Source organism: Condylura cristata, unplaced genomic scaffold (genome assembly GCF_000260355.1).
Source record: "Condylura cristata isolate star-nosed mole 26May11 unplaced genomic scaffold, ConCri1.0 scaffold00029, whole genome shotgun sequence".
Taxonomy (NCBI): domain Eukaryota; kingdom Metazoa; phylum Chordata; class Mammalia; order Eulipotyphla; family Talpidae; genus Condylura; species Condylura cristata.
This window is the reverse complement of record NW_004567130.1, coordinates 10,381,389-10,407,148: the sequence shown is the minus strand read 5'-3', so window position 1 is coordinate 10,407,148 and position 25,760 is coordinate 10,381,389. Positions and strand designations below refer to the sequence as shown.

General features: G+C 40.9%; 1 protein-coding gene across 2 annotated transcripts in view; it reads left to right on the top strand.

Moving 5' to 3' along the window:
- The window catches only part of PRR14L (proline rich 14-like), a 64,878-nt gene extending 39,566 nt beyond the window's left edge, over positions 1–25,312 (top strand). For both annotated transcript variants that reach the window (XM_012731031.1, XM_004690932.2), the window contains exons 5-8: positions 2,834–3,005; positions 3,866–3,972; positions 19,766–19,837; positions 21,133–25,312. In XM_012731031.1, the coding sequence (XP_012586485.1) occupies positions 2,834–3,005; positions 3,866–3,972; positions 19,766–19,837; positions 21,133–21,394 (613 nt within the window). In that variant the 3' untranslated portion in view covers positions 21,395–25,312. The remainder of the gene's footprint in view (positions 1–2,833; positions 3,006–3,865; positions 3,973–19,765; positions 19,838–21,132) is intronic.
- The last annotated feature ends 448 nt before the right edge of the window (positions 25,313–25,760 follow it).

The window sequence follows — 25,760 nt, the reverse complement described above, 5'->3', positions numbered from 1 at the left end:
TTTTATTATGTTAAGGTATGTTCCTTTTATCCTGAGAAATTTGAGGGCCTTCATCATAAATGAATGTTGAACTTTGTCCAATGCTTTCTCAGCATCTATTGATATGGTCATATGACTTTTATTTTTCTCTTGTTGATGTGCTCGATTGCATTAATTGATTTTCAGATGTTGAACCATCCTCGTGCCCCTGGGATAAATCCCACCTGGTCATGATGAATTATCTTTTTGATGCATTGTTGAATTCTGTTGGGTAGGATTTTGAGGATTTTTGTATCAGTGTTCATTAGAGAGACTGGCCTGTAGTTTTGCTTTTTAGTCTTGTCTTTGTTCAGTTTTGGTATTTTTGTAATGTTGGCTTCATAAAACATACTTGGTAGCATTCCTTCCTTCTCCATTTTTTGAAAGAGTTTGTGTAAGAATGTCTGGTAGTACTCATTTGTGAAGCCCTCTGCTCCTGGGCTTTTGTTTTGGGGGGAGGGTTTTGATTACTGTTTCATTTCATTGCTTGTAATTGGCTGTTTGGGTGTTCTGTTTCTTCTTTGTCTAGCTTTGGATGTTTATCTACTTCTAGGAATTTGTCCATCTCTTCTAGATTGTTGAACTTGTTTGCATATAACTATTTATAGTAACTGCTGATATTCTTTTGATTTCTCCTTTCATTTATGATCCTATTTATTTGGCTTTCACCTGTTTTTTCTTCATGAACCTGGCTAGTTTGTTTATTTTATTTTTTCAGAGAACCAACTTTTGGTTTCATTGATCTTTGGGTTTTTTTTTTTTTTTAAAGATTTATTTATTTATTCGTACAGAACTGGGGTACAGGCCAGAGATGCAGAGGGTAAGAGGATTCACCAGAGACAGAGTGGGGTACAGAACAGGCAGATCGACGAAGTACACTGCTGAGGGGAGCAGCGGGCGGGTCAGGAGAGGTCTGCCTCGCCATGTGGATCTCCTCCGGGGCAGGCAGGGATCGAACTCATGCGGAAGTGGCTTAAGCTTCTTTGTGCTGTGCTTTAACCCGCTGCGCCACCAGGGAGGGCCCCTTTGGGTTGTTTTTTAACTTCTACTTCATTTATTTCTGCTTTGATATTTAGTATTTCCTTTTTTCCACTGGCTTTTTTTTTTTCCAGTTGTTTAAATGAATGGGAAATTAGGTTGAGTTCTTTTTTGTTTCTTGATGTGAGCCTGTATTGCTATATCCTTTCCTCTTATAATAGCTTTGCTGTATCCCATACATTCTGGAGAGTTGTGTCCTCATCGTTCATTTCAAGGTGTTTTTTGTTTTTAAATTTCTTCTTTGATCCAGAGGTCTTCCAGTAGTGTGGTTTTCAATCTTCATGAAGTAGGAGGGTTCCTTGCTTTCTTTTCATGGCTTATTTGTAGTTTGATGCCTTTACGGTCAGAGAGGGTAGTTGATAGAATTTTGATGTTAGTGTATCTGTTGCTGTTTGCCTTAGGTCCCAGTATTTGGTCGATTCTGGAGAATGATACATGTACATTTAAGAAAAACTGCACTCATATTTTCTGGGGGCGTAGTGCCCTGTAGATGTCTGTTAAGCCAGTAAGATTTAAGTCCTTATTTAGAGCTCCTATGTCCTTATTTTTTGTCTCATTGATTTAGCCATTGGCAGAAGAGGTATGCCCTACTTCACATGTATTTTCCTAATGTCTGTTTTCATAGATAATAATTGATACATTTTGGTGCGCCTTCATTTGGTGAGTATATGTTGATGAATGTTATGGCTTCCTGATATATGGTCCCCTTAATCATATTGTTAATGACCATCTATATCTCTTTCTCTAGTTTGAAGTCTATTTTATCTGATAAAAGTATAGCTGTTCTTGCCTTCTTTTGTGCTCCATTTGTCTGCAGGATTGTTTCTCATCCTTTTACTCTTTTTTTTTTTTTAAGATTTTCTTTAGTTATGCATACAAGAACTGGGGTACAGACAAGATGTGCAGGGGGTAAGAGGGTCACCAAAGAAAGAGTCAGGAGCAGAACAGGCAGATGTACTCATACACTGCTGAGGGAGCAACAGGCAGGTTGGAAGAGGTCTGCTGCGCCATGTGGGTCAGCTCCCTGCTACAGTGGCTGTGGACAGCTTTTTAGTGCTCTGCTTTCAGTAATTGTGCTACCAGGGAGGGCCTAACCTTTTACTTTCAATATGTGTTTATCTTTTGTAGTTAAATGTAACTCCTGTAGACATAAAAAGATTGGGTTCTAGTTTTAATTCAGACTGCAGGATAAGCTATCTTTTTATTGATTGGTTTATTAGTACATTTACATTCAGAGTTAATGTTGATACATTGGCATCCTTATTAGCCATTTTGTTTCACAGTTTATCAATTCCAACTTCTTAATCTTCTGAATGTGATCTGAGATTAAAATGAGTTGTATTATATGTAGAAACTAAGGCTGTGTAACCAATACCATGTATTGTGAGGAAAAGTCAAAACCCTCAGCTGGCTCAGAGTACCTCATGTCCCCACTTATTTTTCTTTTGGTCATTCAGCATATTTTAGTTCCTGGATGGCACTGATCTCATCTTGAGCACAGTTCATTTGTTTAGTTCACTATGTTTCTTCTCCCTCCAAAAAAGTCTTCCTTTTCCCTTCATACTGATGAAATGGATTGACCACAATCTAGTGATTTTTTTTACATTTGCAGGCATAGATTACATCCAGAAGTGACAAAACAAGTTGCCTGGAAGTGTCATGCTTGAAAGGAAAAAGTCTTCAAGCCTGTCTGGACATTAACTTGAATGTACCAAAGTAGAAAGAAAGTGAGCTCATCTCATGTTTCACTTCTTTGGTTTTGTCTCCATGGTGCTAGGCTAGAGCCTCCATTTCCTGCCTTGGTACCAAAGTCTTGCTTGGTAACAGATTCATCTGTCAGCAAGCTCCTGCTTTCAGCCTCTGAGTTCCAGGTTCCTGAATTTGATGAGCTCGATGGTGTGACAGCAGCATGTCCCCGACCACAGAGCAGTCCTCCAAAGCAGAAAGAGGTAAATGTAAAATGCTGGTGGAGCCAGGCACAGTGGTACTGGTGGCGTCCCTCAGTGACTCCAGGTCGTCACACAGTAGGTATAGAGACACTTCTGAAATTCTTACCACTATTTTTTAAAAAGATTTGTTTATGCATACAAGTGCTGGGGTGTAGGTCAGAGGTGCAGAAGGTGAGAGGATTCACCCGTCAGAATGGGGAGCAAAACAGGTGGATCTGCTGAAACACACTGCTGAGAGGAGCAGTGGGAGAGACAGGAGAGGCCTGCTGCGCCATGTGGGTCAGCTCCCTGGCCGGGGCTCAGACTCATGCTGCAATGACTGTGGACAGTGGCTGCAGATAGTGTTGTGGCTTAACTCCTGTGCCACCAATGTGGCCCTGAATTTCTTTTCTTAACACTGTAACTTTGGCTGAGTACTAGAGATAACCAGGATAGATTTGCAACTTGACCACTGAAGGATACCCTACATTTCTTAGTCTATGTTGTTTTCCAGGCCCTTTCTTTCCTGATGACAGCACTTACCAGTGAATACTGGTAGAAAATTATATGAAAAAGCTGCTTCGAGTATACAAAGAAGATGAGTGAACAACAGTCCTTTTTAATTTCATGTTCTGTATTGTCTTTGTCAGTTGCACACTTTCATTGCTATAGTCTCAACACATGAACTGAATGTATAATTCTTTTGTAATAACATAAGGGGAGAGGGTGGTTGCTAAAAATACAGTCAGCAAGAGTAGACATAGAAGCTAGAATTATCTTTAAGCTGAGAAAGCATTATCTTGAGTGTCAAGAAAAAGGGACTTTATGTATTTCAAATATCTTACAACTTGACCATCTTTCTTTCTAAACCTTAAAAATAGGTTGAGCCAGAGAAGAGGCCAAAGAAAGTCTCACAGATTCGCATCCGGAAAACCATTCCTAAACCAGACCCCAATCTTACCCCCATGGGCCTTCCTCGACCAAAAAGGTGAGTTCTTTCTCTAATCCAAACCATTCATTTACTTCTAGGTATTTATCCAAAAGAATCTTTTGGTAAAAGGTTTAGAGACTTATATACAATGATATTTTAATGCATTCTCAACAATTTTTTGATTGAGCGCACTTTACCAGGTTTTGTATTATCCCTTTGCATATGAGTCTCAGTTAATCTTCCAAAGACGCTGGAATGTAAGCACTGTTGTCCTAGGTTAGGTCAGGATACTGGGCTCAGTTAAGAAGCCTTTGTTAGGGGGACCTCACTGATGGGGCAGGGGGTTAAGCTGCAGCACTATCCACAGCCACTGCAGCATGAGTTTGATTCCCGGTCAGGGAGCTGACCCACATGGGACAGCAGACCTCTCCTGTCTCGCCCCCTGCTCCCCTCAGCAGTGTCAGTAGGTCTGTCTGTTCTGCTCCCTACACTGTCCTGGTGAATCCTCTCACACTCCAGTTCCCCAGTTCCACACCTCTGGCCTACACCCCAATTCTTATATGCATATTAAAAAAAAAAAGACTTGTGATAGGCTATGGTATCATCATGCACATATTTCTATCACACAGGTTTTACCTAATAAACCCCATATCCAAATTCACAATGTTGTAACCATTAAACTAGAAGGGACCTAAATATTATGATGGAAAAGAAATTTAACAAAATGACAGATCTGTGTTTTTTTCTATACTATAACTTAAAATTTTGATTGCTAGCACTTTATGATAGACAGTTGCTAACTTTATAAAGTGAAGTGGAAAGCAAAAAAACAGATTATGTATGTGTTGTGGCTCCCGTATTTGGAATTATACATATTACATAGGGGCATACAGTGAAAATTTAAAGTTTTTTTTTTAGAGATTTATTTATGTGTATAGAACTGGGGTACAGTCCAGAGGTGCAGGGGCGGTGAGAGGATTCACCAGAGACAGCGTGGAGCAGAACAGGCAAATTGATGAAGTACACTGCTGAGGGGAGCAGCGGGATGGTCAGGAGAGGTCTGCTGCGCCATGTGGGTCACCTCCCTGGCTGGGGATGAAACTCATGCTACAGTGGCTGTGATAGCTTCATAGTGTTGTGCTTTAACCCAGAGCACTGCCAGGGAGGGTACTAAACAGTGTTTTAAAAACCTCTAGAGTTGTATTTTCTTATGGTAGATGCTTCTCCCTCATTCCTCATTGGCAAATAGAAGTCTAACAGCGATCCTGTAAGTAAATGAGAGAAAATTATTTAACCTTCCTGAGCTCAAAGAACTTATCTGCGACCCTCCCTGGTGGCACAGAAAGTGCAGTACTGCAAACTAGCGTTGCAGCTGCTTCGGTGCAATTTTGATTCCCTGTCCTGGAGGTGACCCACGTGGTGCAGCAGATCTCTTCTGATTGGCCCACTGCTCCTCTCAGCAAGCAGTGTAGTTCGTCAATCTGTCTGTTCTGTTTGCCACTCTGTCTCTGGTGAATCCTCTTATCATCACCCCCAACATCTCTGACCTGTACCCCAGTTCTGTATGCATAAATAAATACATCTTTTTTTAAAACTTTAAAAAAAAAAACTTATCTGCAAAACAGGAATAACAACTCCCGACACATTATATTTCTATTTATGGGCCAGTTGAAGGAGAAAATGTGTGCTGTAGCTGTTACTTTGTTTTACACAAAACAAATGCAATAAATAAATAATTATTGTTGTGACCATGAATGACATTCCATTTTTCCCATGTGGTCTTTAATCTTTTTTGTTTAAAAAGATTTATTTATGCATACAAAAACTGGAATACAGACCAGAGTTGTGGATGGGGGATTGAGAAGATTCACCTGAGACACACTGGGGGGCAAAACAGGCTTATGTACCAAAATGAAGTACTGAAGGAGCAGCAGAGGAGACAGGAGAGGTCTGTCGCACTGTGTGGGTCAGCTCCCAGGACAGTTGGGGATTGAACTCGTGCTGCAGTGGTACCAGCAGCCTGACAGTGCTCTCTCTAAAACCCCCATGTCATAAGGGAGGTTTTTATCTTTTTGCATATGAGTCTCAGTTAATCTTCCAAGGACGCTGGAATGTAAGCACTGTTTTCCTAGGCTAGGTCAGGATATTTTTATCTTAAACTTTTTTTGTTCACCCAGCTGTATATCTTTCCAAGAGAAAAATTTTAAATATTAGATATATTAGCTTGAGTAGTACTTGTTAGAATGAAAAAGAGGATTCATTCCTGGATATATTCTGTCTTGCATTTATATGTAGATACAAGATCTGAAAAAGTTTATTTATCTAAATTAGTTGGAAATAGAGAAAGTCTTCATAAGGACCCTCAATTCTTTCAACTTCTTTTGAGTAATATGTCTAAAATACAGACTGAACTATCATTAAATTATATTTGATGATTTATCAGCTTTTTGTTTGTTTTTGAAAGCAAAAGTTTAAAGCAGCACTGACTCGCATAGGTTCTGCTACCTGGGTATTGAGGGCAGTCCCTGCCTCTGTGTGGGAAAGACACCAAAACAAGCTGGCTAGTGAGTGTCAAATTCCAAATAATTTATATCTTGCTCTTTCACTTTGAGGCACTTTATTTAACGCAATATGAAAAGGGTTTGAGAAAGTTAACATTTTTAACAAAATCTTGCCTGTGTTATCTTCCAGTACATGGCTTTTACTACTTCAGGTGTAAAGTTGCAGATTTACTGCATTAAGTTTAAGGGAGAACACTTGGCATATAACGTAATTGGCAAAGGCAATTTGTATTATTGAAATCCATCAGTCAACTCATTCTTCTTAACTTCTGTTTTCCAATTCAAGAAAACGTGTTAATCTGTACCTTTAGGAAATATATTAAAACCATTGAGAAATAATTACAGAACCCATATTATAGGTTTGCAGCATAAGTCAGTATTGATATAATGTGTAAAAAATATAATTTAAACACTTTAATAATACATTTTTAAAACAACATAGTAAATGCAGCTTTTTATTACAGAATTTCTAGTAAAGCAGTGTGATCTGTTATTTAAATTATTATGAATATGTAGAAAATAATGCTTTAGTAAATTATATGTGTACACGTAAATCAAACTGTCGACTTTGGAGAACAATTAGAAATTGTTATTAAAAAGTCAGAAATAAATTCATTAACTTATATTAAGTCTTATGGTTACTCCAATATTTAATTGGAGAAAGTAGAAAAATGTTGTATGGATAACATGGAAGTACACCTTATAATTTTTGTTGTTAACAAAGAGAAGTTGCAACATTTTATAAGATAAAATAAGGATTCAATAATTGAGTTAAATATTTCTTTGTGACTTGATAAAAATTCAGACCTTAGCTGAAGAAAATTACTTAAAATTCTTACCTGTAAGTTTTATAAACTTTGTTGTCAGATGTTTTATATTCACAATAAACAGTTCAGTTCTTTTTTGTAAAATAACAATCAACTATTGAATGGAGTTTTTTCTAAGTGATAACATACTATTAATGAGAAGTAAACCACTTGAAAAAAACATTGTGTACAATTAAACACATACAGAAAGGTTTAGTGTTTGAAGCTCTCTTTTGTAAAGAGGCTCTCTTAGGTAGGCGCTCTTCTGTACGCTAACCTGATGAATAAGGCACAGTCTCTCCAACAGCCCTATTCCACAGCAAGTGAAATCAGAATTTCTAATACTAGTCAAATACCCTGTTTCTAAGTCACTTTTCTTTTAAAGGAATGCTGTAAGATGGGAAAAGTCCAAAATAGTTTCACAGTGATTTCTTTACTCATTGAAGAGGAATAGCTTAGCACGATCAGTGATTTGATTCTTATACTAAAGTTAGAATTCAGGTTGAATATGAATTTGTGGGAATAAACAAATCTTCATGAGCATTTAGGGACATTTTTCAAATCTACATCACTTGTAGGGAATTAAAGATTGGTAGATTGATTCACCTAAAACTGTGTTCTCACACATTCTGTGAAAAGTCTTATGGTACACTAGAGTGGAGGCAACTGACTGACCTAGTGTATTAAGTAGCAACCTCACTTAGTACCTCACTTAGGGGGGTTTACCTTACTATCATGTATTAGCCTGGCTCCCATGGAATTTTGAGTGGGAGGAATTTTAAATAAAGTGTTAAAATATAGCAGGGGGTTAACCTTAAAAATGTACAGAAAATTCTGAAGGCCACCCTCAAGCCTAACGAGAGACTGTTTAAGGAAGAACAACTTGGTGCTATCACCCCAGGTTGGGACTTGGACTTTGCTGGAGATGTATTTGCAGCCATTGCATGGCTGTCTTGCCAAGGCCAGAGCTGGTTAAACATAAAATGACTTTCTGGGACACCGATGAACTGGGGTTGGCAGACATGCAAGGGAAATTAAAGTGCTGCTGCAGATGCAAATCCTGAAGCATGTTGTGTGTGCTTCAGGAGGGCCACAGGAAACAGCTCTCAGGAAATTGATGGTGCCACTGTAGACTTCAGATCTGGAGTATCCCATCTATGTCAGAAAGTTGTGGCTTGCAAAAGACATAAAAACCCTTCAGAAGGAAACTTGCACTCCTATGTTTATTGCAGCATTATTTATAATAGCTCAGATACGGAAACATCTAAATGCCCCAAACAGATGAATGGATCAAGAAGATATGCTATACGCAGTGGAATACTACTCAGCGGTCAAAAATAATCAACTCCTGCCAATTGCAGAAATAATGGATGGAGCTGGAAGAGATTATGCTAAGCAAAATAAAGAAAAAAAACAGTACCGAATGGTTTTACTTATAAGTGGAGTATAGGGAAGCTGGACAAAGGGGCAAGAAAAAGACAATACTTGGAAACTGACCATAGAGCTTGGGCATACAGCAAGGGAGGAGGAGGGAGTGGTTCAAGACAGCAGAGGGAAGAGCAAGTGTCTATGGTGATGAATCATGGATACTGTGCTGGTGAGATAACTCAAGGGACTACACTTGAGGGGAGAAATCATATATTGTGCAAAAGCATTAATGATGTAAGAAAATAAATAAATTTAATTTTTAAAAATTTTGTGGCATGGTGATCACCAGTCTGACTGCAAGGGCACCCGGGCTACCACCATGCTCTGGCTGTACAGCAGGCTATACTGAGCCCCTTCAAGTGCCCCCTTTTTCCTCCTGCTTTAGACGCCCCAACAAATCTACATCAATGATGAACCAGCAAGAAAAAAGACTCAACCACAACCAGGAGAAGCTCCCTTTCTCCTGTACTGTTCCTGTCCTTCAGGGCCCTCTCCTGATAATACTTGTGATCATACTCACTATAAAAAGGAAAGATCTGAAGTCCAGGATTCCGTAATCACAGAGCAGATACTAAAGGAGGGTGTATTTTGACCTGAGGCAATAATTTGGTAATTAGAACATTCCAATTAAAAAAAAAAAAACATTTGAATACATTGTCCTGTCTAAGAACTGTTCATATAGGTAAAGATCTAAACAGAAAAGAATATATTTAATGTAACATCAAAGTTGATATCAAAATTAAAGGGTAGGCCCTCCCTGGTGGTGCAACAGGTTAAAGCACAGCACTATGAAGCTGGCCGCAGCCACTCAGTACAAGTTTGTTCCCCAGCCAGGCAGGTGACCCACATGACTCAGCAGAAATCTGTCCTGCCTGCTGCTCCCCTCAGCAGTGTACTTTGTTGATCTGCCTGTTTTGCTGCCCGCTCTGGTGAATCCTCTCACTACCCCTGTACCTCTGGCTTGTACCTCAGTTCTGTATGCATAAATAACATCTTAAAAAGGAAATATAAAGAGCAAGAATAGACTGGAAATTTCAGAAAAACATAAAAATAAGATACACTAATAAGACTAAGATACAGAAATAAGGATACTAATTCTAAGAAGTACTAAAATATATATTGTAAAAAGAAATTAATGCCAGGGCATAAATATACATATTGGAAAACAAGATATAAAGTCTAGAAATATAGTTAGTGACAAGGGTGTCCTCTCATGAATGGTGGAAGGATGGACCACTCAGTAAGACTGGGACAGAGAGTAGCCAGTTGGGAAATAGTAAACTTATATATGTACCATGGACCATTCCTCATTTGGAATAAGTTCCAAATGAATTAAATTTAAGTGGAAACAAATCAAACTATAAGAATACTTAAAGAAACCATAGGAAAGTCTAACCTGGAATGGCTTACTATAACAAAATCCAGAGCCATAAAATAAATGCCTGAAGAATGTTTAATAAAAATTCAGTCCTCCTGGGGAAAAGAAACTGTGATTAGCAGTTTGTAATAAGTTAGATGGGAAGAATTCTCTTACAACATGTATGTATATCAGGTCAAGACATACATTTAAAATACCTTGTACATGTATTTGTCAATTATACCTTGGAAAAGTTGTAGGGGTGGGGGGGTGGAATAAGCAGTAAAATTTTATAAGGAACCACAAACTCATTCCAAAAGACTAATTCACACACACAAGCACAGTCTGCCCCTCAAGCCTTCTTACATCACCCCCCATACTCCTGGCCCCTGAACTCCCCACTTCTGCTGCCATCTACCTGCTTGCCATCAAGGAAAAAGAGTTGTGTGGTATGTCCACAACTCAGAATATCCACTCTTAACCCTGTTACTTATACAACTAAGTGATCATCTGTTTCCTGCTGACACCAAAGATTAAATCCATGTAAGAACTCAAAAGAGAAACAGTGGGAGGACCCTTTACTACTCTCTGAGGGATCGCTGATTATGATAAAAATAAACTAGTGAAGGCATTTGAGAAGAAAGCAGTGGTACTGTAATTGAGCACTCAGTATGCAGAAATAATTCAGCTGCAAGTGACAGTGCAAGAACCTAGCCAGTGCCTGGTGAAAAGGGAACTGGCTGTGGGTTACCAGTTGAAGGTTTCTTGGGTTAAGTGCTTTCAGCTGACTGAAGTTTGAGTGAGGATTTCCTTGAAATTAGTAGACTTTTACCTTCTGTCCCTTGTCACAGGTTTAGAAACCTCACAGCTTGTATAATGTAACCATTTGGGGTCTACTTTTAACAGGTCTACAGAACTGTTAACTTCTTCATGCAATACAGTGGAAAAAATAACAAAAATACTATTAAAACTACCTCACACCTAAAGACAGTAATAATTCAGTAGTACCATGTTGCTTAAATGGGATTATAAATGGTCCCTTGTTTATTTGAAGGACTATATCACAATTAGAAATGTACAACCCGCTCTCCATGGTGGCGCAGTGGGTAAAAGTGCAGCACTGCAGGCTGGCCATAGCCGCATCAGTGCAAGTTCAATCCCCACCCTGGAGGTGACCCAAATGGCGCAGCAGGCCTCTCCTGTCTTGCCCGCTGCTCCCCTCAGCAGTGTACAATGTCATTCTGTCTGTTCTGCTCCCCACTGTTCTCTGGTGAAACCTCTGGTCTGTACCCCAGCTCTATATGTGTAAATTAATCTTTACCAAAAAGAAAATGTACAGCCCTTTCAGTAATTCCATTTACAGCAATTTGCATACAAGTATGCTTCCACATTTAAGAAATGGCATGTGTAAAGCTATTTACCACATTGTAATGACAAAAGACTGAAGAAAACACAGGGTGATTAAATAATTTATGGTGGATCTTTTAAGATAAATAAAAGGGTCTGAGCCCACTGCAGACGGGGAAAAAATGGTGACATGCCAGAGTCAGCAACAGTCTAAGATATTATTACACTGGGCTGAACATTGTTTATAGAATGCTTCCCTTTGTGTAAAATAGTGGAGTGAAAATTACGACAAATACAGTGGAGGTTTTAAGAAAATAAAAATTTATTCAGACTTGTGTTTTGTATAAACTATTTCATCAGCCATGTCTTCAGAAATGTTTGTGAGTAAGAGGCATAGTTTCACAAAGGCAAAATTTAAACCCACCCCAAATGCCTGATGTTTTTATCTCTGTCCTAGGGATTTGTTCTCCCTAGGTCAGAATATAAAAGCCAGCTTTGCTCCTGCAGTTTGGTCATCTTAAGAGTTTAGTATCCCTGGTTATTTTCTAGTTCAGAAAACTGATAACCATCAAAAATTGTTGCTCTGTCCTGCTTAATTATATATCGGCACATCTGCATTGAAACAGCACCTCATTCAGACAAGTCTGAACTTGCCTTTCTGGTGACATATACCAGGGACTTGTCCTATGAGATGCATTCAGTGTGGGTGGTAAATTTATTTAAATTCCTGATACAGTTTCATCATAAGACATGATTGAAACCAATCTCAACGCCTGAGATTTGTCATAAAACCGATGAATGACAGGGCCCTCCCTGGTGGCGCAGCGGGCTAAAGCACAGCGCTGTGAAGTCGCCCGCCGCCACTTCATGAGTTTGATCCCTGACCAGTGGTGTGACCCACATGGCTCAGAGACTTCTCCTGTCTCACCTGCTGCTCCCTTCAGCAGTGTACTTCGTTGATCTGCCTGTTCTGCACCCTGTTCTGTCTGGTGAATCCTCTCACTGCCCCTGCACCTCTGGCCGGTACTCCAGTTCTGTATGCATAAATAAATAAATCTTTAAAAAAAAAAAAGCAAGTGACAGATCTCTACCATTTAAAACCTTAAAATTCATGAATTTTCATCTCAGTTCTCATTTCACCATCATTCTTGTGACTTTAGGTGTATGTTAGGTAGAAATGAGATACTAGAACTTACGTTTTAGTAATATGGTAGACACACATTACTCAGTAAGTAGTAGGCTTTATGTGCATCAGTAGACTGCCATAAGAATAAAGACTTCTTAGAGGCAAAAATAAACAAAACCAGCAATACAGAGAGGAAAGATGTGAGCATTAAATTCAGCTTTTGCTTTGAAGGCATTTATAAAACCAGGGCTACATTTAAGTTAAATTTTCATTGGCCTCATGCAGGAGACGAAAGACAAAATCTGTGCCCTTAACCAAAATGAGGCTTTAATATGAGAAACATATATACACACTCTAAATCTGTGTACCTCCCCTCCTCAAATTCCTGCTGCCGAGAAATACAAAAGGACTTGGCATTGAGATTTAATAGCTGTCAGCTGACTTCCAGAACTTGCAGCTTGAATCCAAGTCTACCCCTAGGCAGAATGAAAACAACATAAGCTGAGAATTGAATCTAATGTCCAGTCTGGAAGTGCCCTTGCACTCTTGGCAGAAGCAGACATGTTCAACAAAATACCGACTTGAACCAAGGAGTATATGTTAAAAAAAATAGAAGGGCCCTCCCTGGTAGCTCAGTGGGTTAAAGCTCAGCACTACAAAGATAGCCGCAGCTTCAGCAAGAGCTCCATTCCCTGCCAGGGGAGTGACCCACATGTGCAGCAGACCTCTCCTGTCCTGCCCACTGCTCCCCGCAGCAGTGTACTTTGTCAGTTTGCCTGCTCTCTCTGTCTCTGGTGAATCTTACCCCTGTACCTCTGGCCTGTACCCCAATTCTACATGCATAAGTAAATAAATCTTTAAAAAGTAATCACAGACATGACCAAGTGGGACTAATTCCAGTAACTCAAAATGGCTGGAGCTTAGGATCTCATTGTAATTTACCTGTGTTAATTGAATAAAGGAAGTTAGAGGAAACACTTTATCTCAATGGATGCAAAAGCATTTGAAAAATAATCAGATATACTCTTCAAATCCACAAATAAGAGTAAATGAAACTAACTCAAATACAGAAAGGGCATCTATAAAAATCTTGAACCAAGAAAAAATTTTTTAAGATTGGTTTATGTATGCATCCAGAACTAGGGTACAGGCCAGAGGTGCAGGGACAGTGACAGGATTCACCAGAGACAGAGTGGAGATCAGAACATGCAGACCTACTGAAATACGCTGCTGAGGGGAGCAGAGGGCAAGACAGGAGAGGTCTGCCACACCCATGTGGGTCACCTCCCTGCCTGGGAATTAAATACATACTGTAGTAGCTTCATAGTGTTGTGCTTTTAATCCATTGCATCACCAGGGAAGGCTCCCACCATTCATTCTTAAATAGTGAAAATACTGAAGCTTTCTGAGATCAGAAATGAGACAAGTTTTTCAAGAGATCCTAACCAGGACAATTAAACAAAAAATGAAATAGCATTCAGATTAGAAAGTAAATAAAATTATTTCTACTCACATATAGAAAACCTTGAGAGGGCCTCCCAGGTGGTATAAGGGGTTAAAGCACAGCACTACGAAGCTGTCCACAGCCACTGCAGCACAAGTTAGATCCCCAGCCAGGGAGGTGACTCACCTCGCTCAGCAGACCTCTCCTGTTTTGCCCTCTGTTCCCCTCAGAAGCATATTTCAGTAGATCCACCTCTTCTGCTCTCCACTCTGTCTCCAATAGGTCCTCTCACCTCTCCCACCTCTGGCCTACACCCCAGTTCTTGTATGCATAAATAAAATAAATCTTAAAAGAAAAAAACCTTGAAGAAACCACTGTTAATGCTAAAAAATGCAGTTATGTTGTGGGGGGATAAAATGAAAAAGTATGTAGATGATTTGTGAGATATCTGAAAATAAAATTAAGAAAATAGTTACATTTAAAGTCTAATTAAAAAAATATAGGTAATAAATATAACAAGAACATGGTATCACTTCCCTGAACAAGCAGTCCGTATCAAAAATTACTTTTCTGGAAATTAACAAGCTGATCCTAAAATGCATATGTAAATAAAGAATAGCCAGAACAAGTTTTTAAAAAGATAGAAAATTTTTATATTTTGTTTATTTTACCACAATAAAAAAAATCACAAATTTACTACAAAGCGACCCTCCCTGGTGGCACAACAGGTTAGGACGCAGCACTGCAAGCTGGCTGCAGCCGCTTCAGTGTTCAGTGCCAGTTCCATCCCCACCCCCCAGGTGGCCCACACAGCGCGGCAGACCTCTCCTGTCTCGCCCACTGCTCCCCTCAGCAGTGTACTTCATTAATCTGCCTGTTCTGTTCCCCACTCTTATCACTACCTCTGCATCTCCACACTGTACCCCAGTTCTGTATGCATAAATCTTTTTTAAAAAATTACTACAAAGCAATAGTAATTAAGAAGGCATAAGGACAGAATTTATTTGATGGGATAGAATTGAGGATCCAGCAATAACCCCATACATCTAAGGTCATTTGGTTTTTGACAAAAGTGCCAAGATCATTCATTGGGAAAAAGAATATAGCCTTTTGGAAAAAGGGAAAACTGGATATCCACACATGAAAATGGATGGGTATATCTATTTTTAAAAAACTCCAATGACCAAGATTTAAGAAGTGATAAAACATGATTTACGTAATCTTTGATTAGGCAATAATTTCTTGGAAATAACACCAAAAATCTTGAGCAAAAGAGGGTAAATTTTACTTCAAAATTTAAACTTTGGCTTGTTACAAAAGTGAGAAATAATTCAAGAGAATTAGGAACAAGCCATATGCTGGGAGACCAGAGCACAGAGAATTTTTTAGGGCAGTAAAAACTATTATGTATAAGACTATAATGGTGGATACATAATACATACAGCAAGTCCATAGAATGTACAGCATCAAGAGTGAACCGTAGTGTAAATTACTGGTTTAGGATGGCGATGACATATCAATTGTATTCATCAGTTAGGACAAATGTGCCAGTTTGGTGTGAGATATTGATAGTAAGGGCAGAGGTTACATGAGAATTCTCTCTACTGTTCTCTCAGTTTTGCTATGAGTACTCCCCCAAAATAAAAAGCTCGTAAAGTTCATTTGAAAAAAGGATAGCAGATAATCTACTAAATTGTAGAAAGCATTTGCAAATTGTCTATCTGATTAGAATTATAGCCACAATATATAAAAAACCCTTACAACTCAACAACAAATATAAAAGTTGAATTTTTTCAACAAGGCAAAAAATTTGTAAAGACATGCCCCCAAGGAGGAGACAAACAGCAAAAAAAGGAAAGTGGAAAATACTCAGTATCTAATCATTCAGGAACTGCAAACCACAACCACTGTCTGGTTCTACCATTGAGGGTATTATTTTTTTTAAATAATGAAAAATAAGGGTGCGTCCCTGGCGGCCTGTTAAGTCTTTTCACTATCACTGCAATAACCTGAGACACCCTGAGGCAATCCCTGGGCAGGGAGATGACCCACAGAGTGCAGCAGGCCCCTGCTGTCTCATCCGCCGCTGCCCTCAGTAGTGTATCAGTAAATTGACCTGCTCTGCTCTCCACTCTGTCTCTGGTGAATGCTCTCACACACACCCTGGCCCTGTACCTCTGGCCTACATCCAGGTCTTCTATGCATAAATAAATCAATCTTAAAACAAAAAAAAAAAAAAAAAAGAAAACTAAGAACAAAATAACAGTTACAGTCAGAAATGTAAAGAAATTGGTGCCCCATACATGGCTTGTGGGAAGGTAAAATGGTATAGCTACTGTGAAAAATAGTTGGGTGGTTCCTCAAAAAAAAAGTTATCATTGACTGCCCAGTTTAATGTCTTAGGTATATATTCAAGGAAATTGAAAGTGTTCACATAAAATCCTGTATGTGAAGGTTCATAGCAGCATTACTCTTATAATAGCCATAAAGTGGAGGTATTCCAAACACTCATTGATGATTAAGACAAGCCCTGAGGAGGAGTCTTGTGTGGCACTGTGAATGGGTCTTGATAGAGGTATCCGGGTGACAGGAGGAAGATCCCAGAGGGCGCATACTGGGCCCTCCCCAGTGGGGCAAGGAGTTAAAGTGTGGCACTATGAAGCTGTTACAGCCACTGTAGCACAAGTTCAATCCCCAGCTGGGGACTGACCCACATGGCTCAGCAGACCTCTCCTGTCCCACCCACTGCTCCCATCAGCAGTATGTTTCAGTAGACCACCTTCTCTGCTCCCCACTGTCTCTGGTGAATCCTCTCACCCCTGGCCTGTACCCCAGTTCTGTACGTGTAAATAAATCAAAAAGAAAAAAAAAAGCATACTGTGCAGTTCTTCTATGTGAAATGTCCAGAATGGGCTAAACCATAGAAATAAAAAGTAGATTAGTGGTGGTTATACACTGGGAGAAGGGAGGGTAGACCTAATAGCTGATTGCTATAGGCTTACTTGCTGTTTTTTTTTTTTAACATTTATTTATTTATACATACAGAACTGGAGTACAGGCTAAAGGTCTACGGTTGGTGAGAGGATTCACAGAGACAGAATGGGGAGCAGAACAGGCAGACTGACAAAGTACACTGCTGAGGGGAGCAACGGGCAAGAAGTCTGCCACGCCATGTGGGTCACCTCCCCAGCCAGGGGTTGAATTCATGCTGAAGCAGCTGCTGCTAGCTTTGTAGTGCTGTGCTTTAACCCATTGTGCCACCAGGGAGAGCCCACTACAAGCTTTCTTGTGTGAAGGGGTTTGTTTATGCATATGTTCTGGAATTATGTAGTGGTAACTGATGAATATCCGGTGACTGTATTAAAACCACTGAAATGTGTAATTTGAAAGGGTGAAGTTTGTCCTGCTGCTTGGGTGCTGACAGCTGTACTCACTCCCCTAGGAGGAGAGGATTGCCATTGGTTGTAGGTGGGCACTGCTGGCTTCAGCACAGCTCACTGTGCTGAGGATCAAAGCTTGCACAGGACACACCAGGGTCTAGGACATGATTCCATGTGCTGCAATAGTATCAACCATGTTTTGAAAGACTCAAAGTGCTGCTTACTAGAGGGAAGTCAAATCTGGGGAGTGTTACCACTAACTTACATTGAAAATTTTTGAATAATCCCAGCCCCCCCTAAATAACCTGTCTAATTATATCAAATAGGAATATTCTACTCACAGTTTGGGGGGAGGCGGCATTCCCCAAAACAACTGCTGCGTTCTTGCAGGCACTCTATTTCTAGTCTGAAACAGGGTTAAATATAAAAACCTCATGGTGATTTGTTCTTTTATAATGAAGTTACTATACTCTCTTAAAGCAAGTTTCTCCTAAGAGTGGTGACCTGAGAATAAAACTATTATCTTCTCTATTATACCAAAAATTAACAAAAAACAACTGCATTAAGTATACATCATGAAACAAATGAACAAAAAGTATGAATTTTCATGGTATGCGAACCAGGGTTCCTTGAAGACTGGTAAGTTCAGGAGTTGTATAGAGTGAGTATAGTCTACATTCAGATAAAGCTCTCAAAGACTACTAGGGTCATATCAAAGAGATTGAGGAAACAATTTGAAGTGAGTCCCATTGACCACTGATAAGGCTGTCTGAGCATCAAAGGAATAATAGCTACAGCTGTTAATTTAAGCACATCAAAATATGCTTCAATCCAGCAGTTATTTTAAGAAAAACCAACTTGTTGGTCTCGTTTGGATGATTATTAGTGAGCCATTTTATTATTTTGGAAATGAGTAAAGTGAAGAACAAAGCATTACTTTTCCTATGTAAACTAGCTCAGGGTTACCAAGTAATAGAGAAGCCTGAAGCTTCTCTTTAAATGGAAGAATTCTACCAGATGAGTAAAGGAGTAATGAGACTATCACCCTGTACAACCCTAGAGAAATAAGCTAACCAGTGTTCATCAGTGGCTGGTATCAGTACAAGGTATTACATTGAGTGACACTGACTATCATGTTCCCTATGATGGAGGGTCCCTTCCTAAAAGTCTAGTGGAGAAAGAACACCTAAATCGGACCATGCCTATATATTTAATTGCCACTCTATAGTAAATGCCTATGATATTTCCCCTGTATTCAGTTCAGAGGAAAATAGGAAATGATACCATAGGGATCTTATCAAGAAAATCTAAACTGAGGAAGCCATAAGCAAATAACCTGGTTTCTTTAACAAAACAAAAAAGACAAAGTAGAACTTTTTTTTTTTTTAAAGATTTATTTATTTATGCATACAGAACTGGGGTACAGGCCAGAGGCTCAGGGGCAGTGAGAGGCCTCACCAGAGACAGAGTGGGGAACAGAACAGGCAGATCGACAAAGTACACTGCTGAGGGGAGCAGCGGGCGGGTCAGGAGAGGTCTGCCACGCCATGCGGTCTCCTCCGGGGCAGGCGGGAATTGAACTCATGCGGAAGCGGCTTTAGCTTCTCAGTGCTGTGCTTTAACCCGCTGCGCCACCAAGGAGGGCCCAGAACTTTTTTTTTTTTTTTTTTTTTAATATATGGCTATGGTATGTACTACATCGGTTTTGCTTTGTTTTTTTATTTACTTTCTTACGTTCATTTTTGTATAGTCAGAATGGAACATTAAACATAAGTTAGGCTCGTACTGACTGAAGTTAGATGTCATAGAGACTTTATCTTATATGGGAGAAAAGTAAAAGTATTGATACATTTCAGCTTTTAGGTTAAATACGCTCACTAAAATTACACCACTAAAAAAGGTATAATCTCCAAGCCAAGAGAGGAGGATGAGAGAGAGAACAGTTAGTTATGGAAAAGAAGAAACATTGACAAGGCAGGACCAAAAGAAACCAAATTATATAACTATATATAATTTGTAGTAAATATAAATGGACTGTATTTTATATTTGAAGATGGCAGCTTGGGTAAGAATGTCCAGTGTGCTTTGTTCACATGGGACTCGCATAAAACTTACAGACAGACAGAAAGTGGTAGAATGGAAAGGGTAGTTTTTTAAAAAGATTTTATTTTTTGCATAGAAGAATAGGGGGTTCTTTAGAGACAGTGGGGAGCAGAACAGGCACATTTCCTGAAACACTGCTGAGGGGAGCCACAGGCAGGACAGGAGAGGTCTGCCGCACATGATGATCAGACTCAGGCTGCAGTAGTGACAGCACTTAACACCTAGGCCACCAGAGAAGCCCAGGAAGCAATTTATATTGTTCACTATACCATGAAGAATTTATTTTTTCTCTTTTTAGGTTGAAGAAAAAGGAGTTTAGTTTAGAAGAAATATATACCAACAAGAACTATAAATCTCCTCCTGCAAACAGGTAGGTATAACAGGTGTAAGTCTCCAATCCTTTCCCTTCAAAGAGGGGTTTATATCTTGTGTTTAGTTCCGAACACTTTCCTTGGGGTCAGTGGTGGAATAGAAAAGGAATGAGGTTGGGTTGGTGTTCCTGCCAGATGTGCTGATTTTGAATTTTTTCTTTGGGATGCTCTTTGATCTTCAGCTCTGATTCCAAACCCGGTACAAAAGCGTTTCACTCAACCACCTTTGGATCCGAGTTCAGGTCTTTGAAAGCTGATTAAATGCCTGTTGTGTCTAAGGGCATAGCCTGAGAGTTCTAGGAGTTCATCCTGCCTGTGCTGAGAGACATTTGTACAAGACTATTCAATGTGACATTACCAGATAATAAGAAAGGATTGGAAAGAAGACATCCATTTATAGGGCTTTGATTAAACTCTGTGATCCATTATGTATAATGTAGACATTAAGAAGAATGAACAAATACCTGTGTATCAAGGTGTATCAGTCTTAGAGATGATCGATAGGGCAGAGAGATACAGAGCATAGGATGGTATGCATAGTTCACTTCTGTCCGAGTGTGGGGAAAAGACCAGAGTGGCTGGCATAGGCCATGGCCGGCTCTGTACAGGCCGCTGCAACCAGCTGCCTTTTTTCTACTTAATGCTGTATTTGTGTGGAGTTGGTAGCTTTATTTTCTGATTTTTTTTTTAATATAAGTATTTCTCCATATTGAAACATCTGCTATGTAACTGCCCAATAGTTCTCATTCTGACTTGCATTACTATATAGAATTATCTCAAAACCCTTCCATTTTGCTGTAAATAGCAACATTTTGTTTTCTTGTGGCTTTTTTTCTTTTTAATGACCTGTGAGCTAAGAACAGTTTCTATATTTTTCAAGGGTTGCTTTAAAAACAGAAAGAATACAGAAAGATCTGTGTGGCTCATCCATTTTAAAATGTCTGCTGTTACTATCTGGTCTTTTCAAGGAAAGGACCAGGCCCTTGAGAATGCTTGCTTTTTCATGTACATCTATATAGTGAATGGGTGTGGGAAGGGTACACAGGAAAGACTTTCTGGTATTGGTCTTTTATTCCTTTTATACACAGTTGCAATTTTTTTCACTCTATGCTTACAGTCTTTTCATATGTAATACACCCACACACTTTTTTGTTTGTTTCATATAAAAAAGTAGATAGTAAACAGAGGAAATAGTTTAGTGAGACATGATTAGTGCAGGAAGCTTTTGGTCCCCATTGACTAAAGGATTGGTGACCGAGGAGTGCTGGTGATTCTGTCTTGTTCTCCATCTTAGGTGTTTAGAGACCATCTTTGAAGAACCTAAGGAGCGAAATGGTACACTGATTTCAATCAGCCAACAGAAGAGAAAGCGAGTTCTAGAATTTCAGGATTTTACAGTTCCACGAAAGAGGAGGGCTCGAGGCAAGGTCAAGGTGGCAGGCAGCTCTACCAGGGCCCAGAAGGCGGCGCTGCAGAGTCGAGAACTGGATGCCCTTTTGCTACAGAAACTAATGGAACTGGAGACCTTCTTTGCCAAGGAAGAAGAGCAGGAGTGACCATCTGATTGTTAAGAAGCTGTTTAGTTTGGGGGGGGAGGGTCTCAGTTTTAGTTTTTCTGGGCCTCTTTGGAAGAGGTTACCTAGTTTTACCCCACCACCCAAACCACTCAAATTGTAGTCCATGGATTTTTACCTATTTCAAGGTGCAAACTTTTAAGGAACTGGTAAAGGAGGGTCTTCTTCTGCTGAGTATAGAACCTCAGGAATGCTCCCTTTCTCCTGGAAATGGTCCTGAATGACATCCGGCTGCCTCCTTCCACTCTGCCATCCACAGGAGGAAGATGCAGCATACCTTCAGTAACACTAGGATTCCAAGGACTCACAGCATTTGCACGTCCCTGTGAAAGTTCCGCGTTGTTTACGGTGGTGCTAGACCAAGAGTTAGATAGAGACGTGGCCTAGGGAGGGGGACCCAGCGTCCTGTCCTGTGGTGTTTTCTAATCCTCCGTGAGTCTGCCCAGAACTGGTTGCGTGTATGTGTGTGCATGTGTGTGCGTCTCCTTCCCATCACTTTCTCCCCTCTGTGACTGTGGGTCACTAGTGCCAGAGGAGCCCGTCCAGGCCCCATTCGAAGTAAGTTGCACTTTTTAATGTTGTGGTGTTGATTATTTTCATTTGTTTTATCTTTTTTTTTTTTTTTTTGTATTACTGCTGCATGTTTGGAGCCTTTAAATGTGATTTTTAAATGATTTTTTAAGATATCAAGGAGAAAGATAATATCTGTCTTAAGAATATGTGATAGGCATTTGACCCAGTTTATCGGTGCATGGTATGGACGATGAGAAAGAGACATTCTCCCATCCACGTGATTCAAGCAATCTCCTTCCCATCTCCAACTTTCATTGTAATGCCGTAGGGAGCACTTTTTTCCACCTGGGTTCTCATTTTTGCCCACTAAGTACATGTGTTTATTGTAATGACGGAGGAAAGAGCAGGTCGCTCTTGCAATCATTTAAAAAATACATAAAAGTTGGGCAAGGTCTTCATGGATTTTATCTAAGGTGGTGAATGACTGAACTGGGTACAACAGCTGGGGTCATTATAGAGTCCGGCCCAGGGTGCCGCCGCTGTCAGAGTGACCTGCAAGTAGTAAGAGAAGACGCCTTGGTTGAAAGCCAGTGAGGCATTCAGGTGGATCATGAAACACCCACGGCCAGCCTCTCGAAGGGCACCGAGTTGTGCTGTGGGGCTCCTGTGTCAAATCTCCTGGGAACCTCGTAGGATGCCGGAGGTCGCCGGGCTGCTTCACTTACCCTGAGGAGCTTGGGGGCGGAAGGACGCTGTGTGGGCCTGCAGGCCCAGGGGTTTCATTCCTTTCCCGCTTGACCCGAGTGTTCTCTCCTGCTTCCCCTTCCTCTCCCTCCGTGTGTTTTATCTTTTCTCTCTTGAAACAAGAGTTCAGAGAATTAACATTCCTTGGCTGGTGAGTGGAATATAAACCCAGCTTCAGGACACTGGCCGCCGCCTCCTGTCCTCCTAGCTCCAGAGACATTTTCGAGTCAGTCTGTTAGGGAAGAGTGAGTGCTGCTGTGCTGGAATGTGTCTCCTTGGTTCTTTTGTTTCCCCATTTGTTAGTGGGTGGGGAGATGGGGTGCGGTGGGGAGTCTTCTATGTGCCTTTCTTTTGCAGGTTGACTGTCTATGCCACACTGGAGCAGAAGCATTGACATGAGCAAGAAAAACAAGTGCCACATCCTATATGCTGGGCCCCTGCCTCAGACATAGCATCTAGTCAGTGATACACACACCTGGTCATCACGGAGGCTTCCCAGCCCATGGCCAAATAGCATTATGAGAGCCAAGCTTCCACACTGGTTCTGAATGACGTGAACCAGATTCTGGCGTTCTACATCCACTTTGCCCAGACTGTATAGACACGACCTGTGTTTCACCTCAATACCTCTCCCTTCCTGGGGCAGGGTCCATAGACACTAAATGCTTCTGTCTTTGCTTAAGGGGTATGGGATAAGTCATGCCTGTGTCCCTGTGTAAACATTTTTAGGGAATTCCTAGACGGCTGGCAAAGTCCTGGTGAATCAGCAGAGCACTGTTTCTAGCGCTCTTGCCAGCATCTGAGAGTCAGCAGTGGCTGACGTAGCACCCAGCAGGCAGAAGCTCAGACGGGTACTGCTGTGATATTACTGACATTCTGGGGATACAATTTCAAGTTTGCTCACTGTGGGCCTGATCCTCACAAGGACAAGGAGCAGTGAAGGGCATATTGGTGAGAATGGAGACCTGGGCTCCTTCTTTATCTTGGGAACCGGGGGATATCACCTCTTGACACCTAACCTGCCTGTCCTTGAAACTCTTGGCCTCTTTTCTGGCTCACACCCTCTCCTGCTTCCTCGGTTAAGAAAGGAGCTCCCAACATGAGCTTGAAATTGCTTATCTGAGGCTGATACATCAGGGTTTAGCTGTGCTCAGCCACACCTGTCTTAACATCCATTTCCCTAGACATGGCCTCACCAGCTGGGTGCTGTCAGCCGTCCTTGAAGCCTGTGGTACCATATGAGCTGCTGGCCTGCCACCTACCTGGAGCTGCAGGTCTGCTTCGGGGTGGAACTGGTACAATTTCTGTGTACAGGGACTTCCCACTGCTCGTGGTGAGAAGTTGTAATTAATTATAACTTACTCAACTTAACTCAAATACAGACATGTAGTGTTCGTCACATGGGGAAGAGAGGAGAAATCTCAGGTCCAATCAGGGTTTTGCCCATCAGCTTTTCACTGAAACTTCTGAGGTTTTTTTCATTTTTCAGTTTAGAGCTGTGTTTGCACCATCCCCCACCTTCCCTTCCTCTTCTCATTTGGTCTCCTTTTCCATCTTCATTTCTCCATTAGTGTAAATGTACCTCATCAGCTATGAAAGCAGATTATGTTCATTTTATTTTAGTTGATCTTACTCATAAAGAGCTACAGCTGAGGGAAGTGCAGTCAGAAGACGTAGCGTTTGCCTTACTTGGAGCCTGAAGAGCTCAGAAACTCATGCTGTGAATCCCAAAACTCAGCGCCCCTCCAAGAGCTGTGAAAACCATGACGCTTTGTCACAATTTTGCCTGAAGGGGTCTTTTCGCACCAGAGCTAACCTGAGGTAACTTCCACATCTCTCTGGGCTTAGCCCTTCCCCACGGCTGGTTCTCTGCCAGGAGCAGCGCAGAGTGGGCAAGCCTGGGCAGTGGGGCCACTGCTGCAGCTGAGCAGAGCCAGGGCGCCACCTCCAGGCTGGGGTGCCATCTCAGTCAGTACCGTGTACATTAAGGCCCGCGAAAGACCAACTTTTAGGCGGCGATCCTTTTCTCCCACTATGGGGAAAGTATGCAGTTGGTGCTTTCTTTAACTCCCTTGTTTTGTTTCGTTTCTGTAAGCTTTTTCCCTGGTATCATGGAAAGGACCTCTTCAACACCACGGTGTGGGTGGCTATATCCAAAGTCGAAATAATTGACCAGAGGTGAGGGGAGCTTTTCCTGGATCTGTGCAAGGGAAAGACTCACCACAGCTGAACTTAGTAAAAAGCTGACTGGGGGAGAAGGCTGCACTGAAACAAGTCAAATGTTACCCTCTAGCCACAAATGGAGCCATCTTGACCATAAAGTGAGGGTCCCCGTACAGCCCGCAGTCAGCGGAGTCTCAGATTGATGCTCGTTCTTTGTCTTCATGAGCCCCTCTCTGGTGCTGAATAGGATTTGAATTTCTGGTGAGAGGCCTCAGCATCTCCATGGGCTGGTCTGGGCCAGTAAATAGCTGCCTGAAGTGTTTATATATTATCATGGTCAATAGTTCAGTGAAATTTGTACATTTTTGGTAACATTGGCATACATGATGCCCCTGCAGTTCCTTTTCTGTTTGGTAGTTTGTGACTCTAAAATTCCCACTGTTATGTGTGTTAATTTATGAAAATAAATTTTTTTGAAAACCTTTCAATAATTCGACTATTATTTTGCTCTTATGACTAGTAATAGGTTAAAGTTTCACCTCTGATGTCACAAAGTTGTTTGGTGGGTGTTTTTTTTTTTTTAAGATTTGGTTATTTATGCATACAACAGCTGAGGGATCGACCAAAGGTGCAGGGGCAGTGAGAATTCACCAGAGTGGGGAGCAGAACAGGCAGATCCACTGAAATACACCATTGAGGGGAGCAGCGGGGGAGGCAGAAGTCTGCTGTGCCATGTGGGTCACTGAGTTCACTTGTTCTGCAGTCTTAGAGTGTTGAGACTTAACCCTTGTGCCACCCAGGAGGCCCAGTTGTTTATTTTTAAACATTCTAGAGATACAGTTTATAAGCAAGCATTATTTCCAAAGTGATCACCATCTTCTGAAGACTGTCGTGTGCCCAGAACACATTTGGCACTCCCATGCCACTT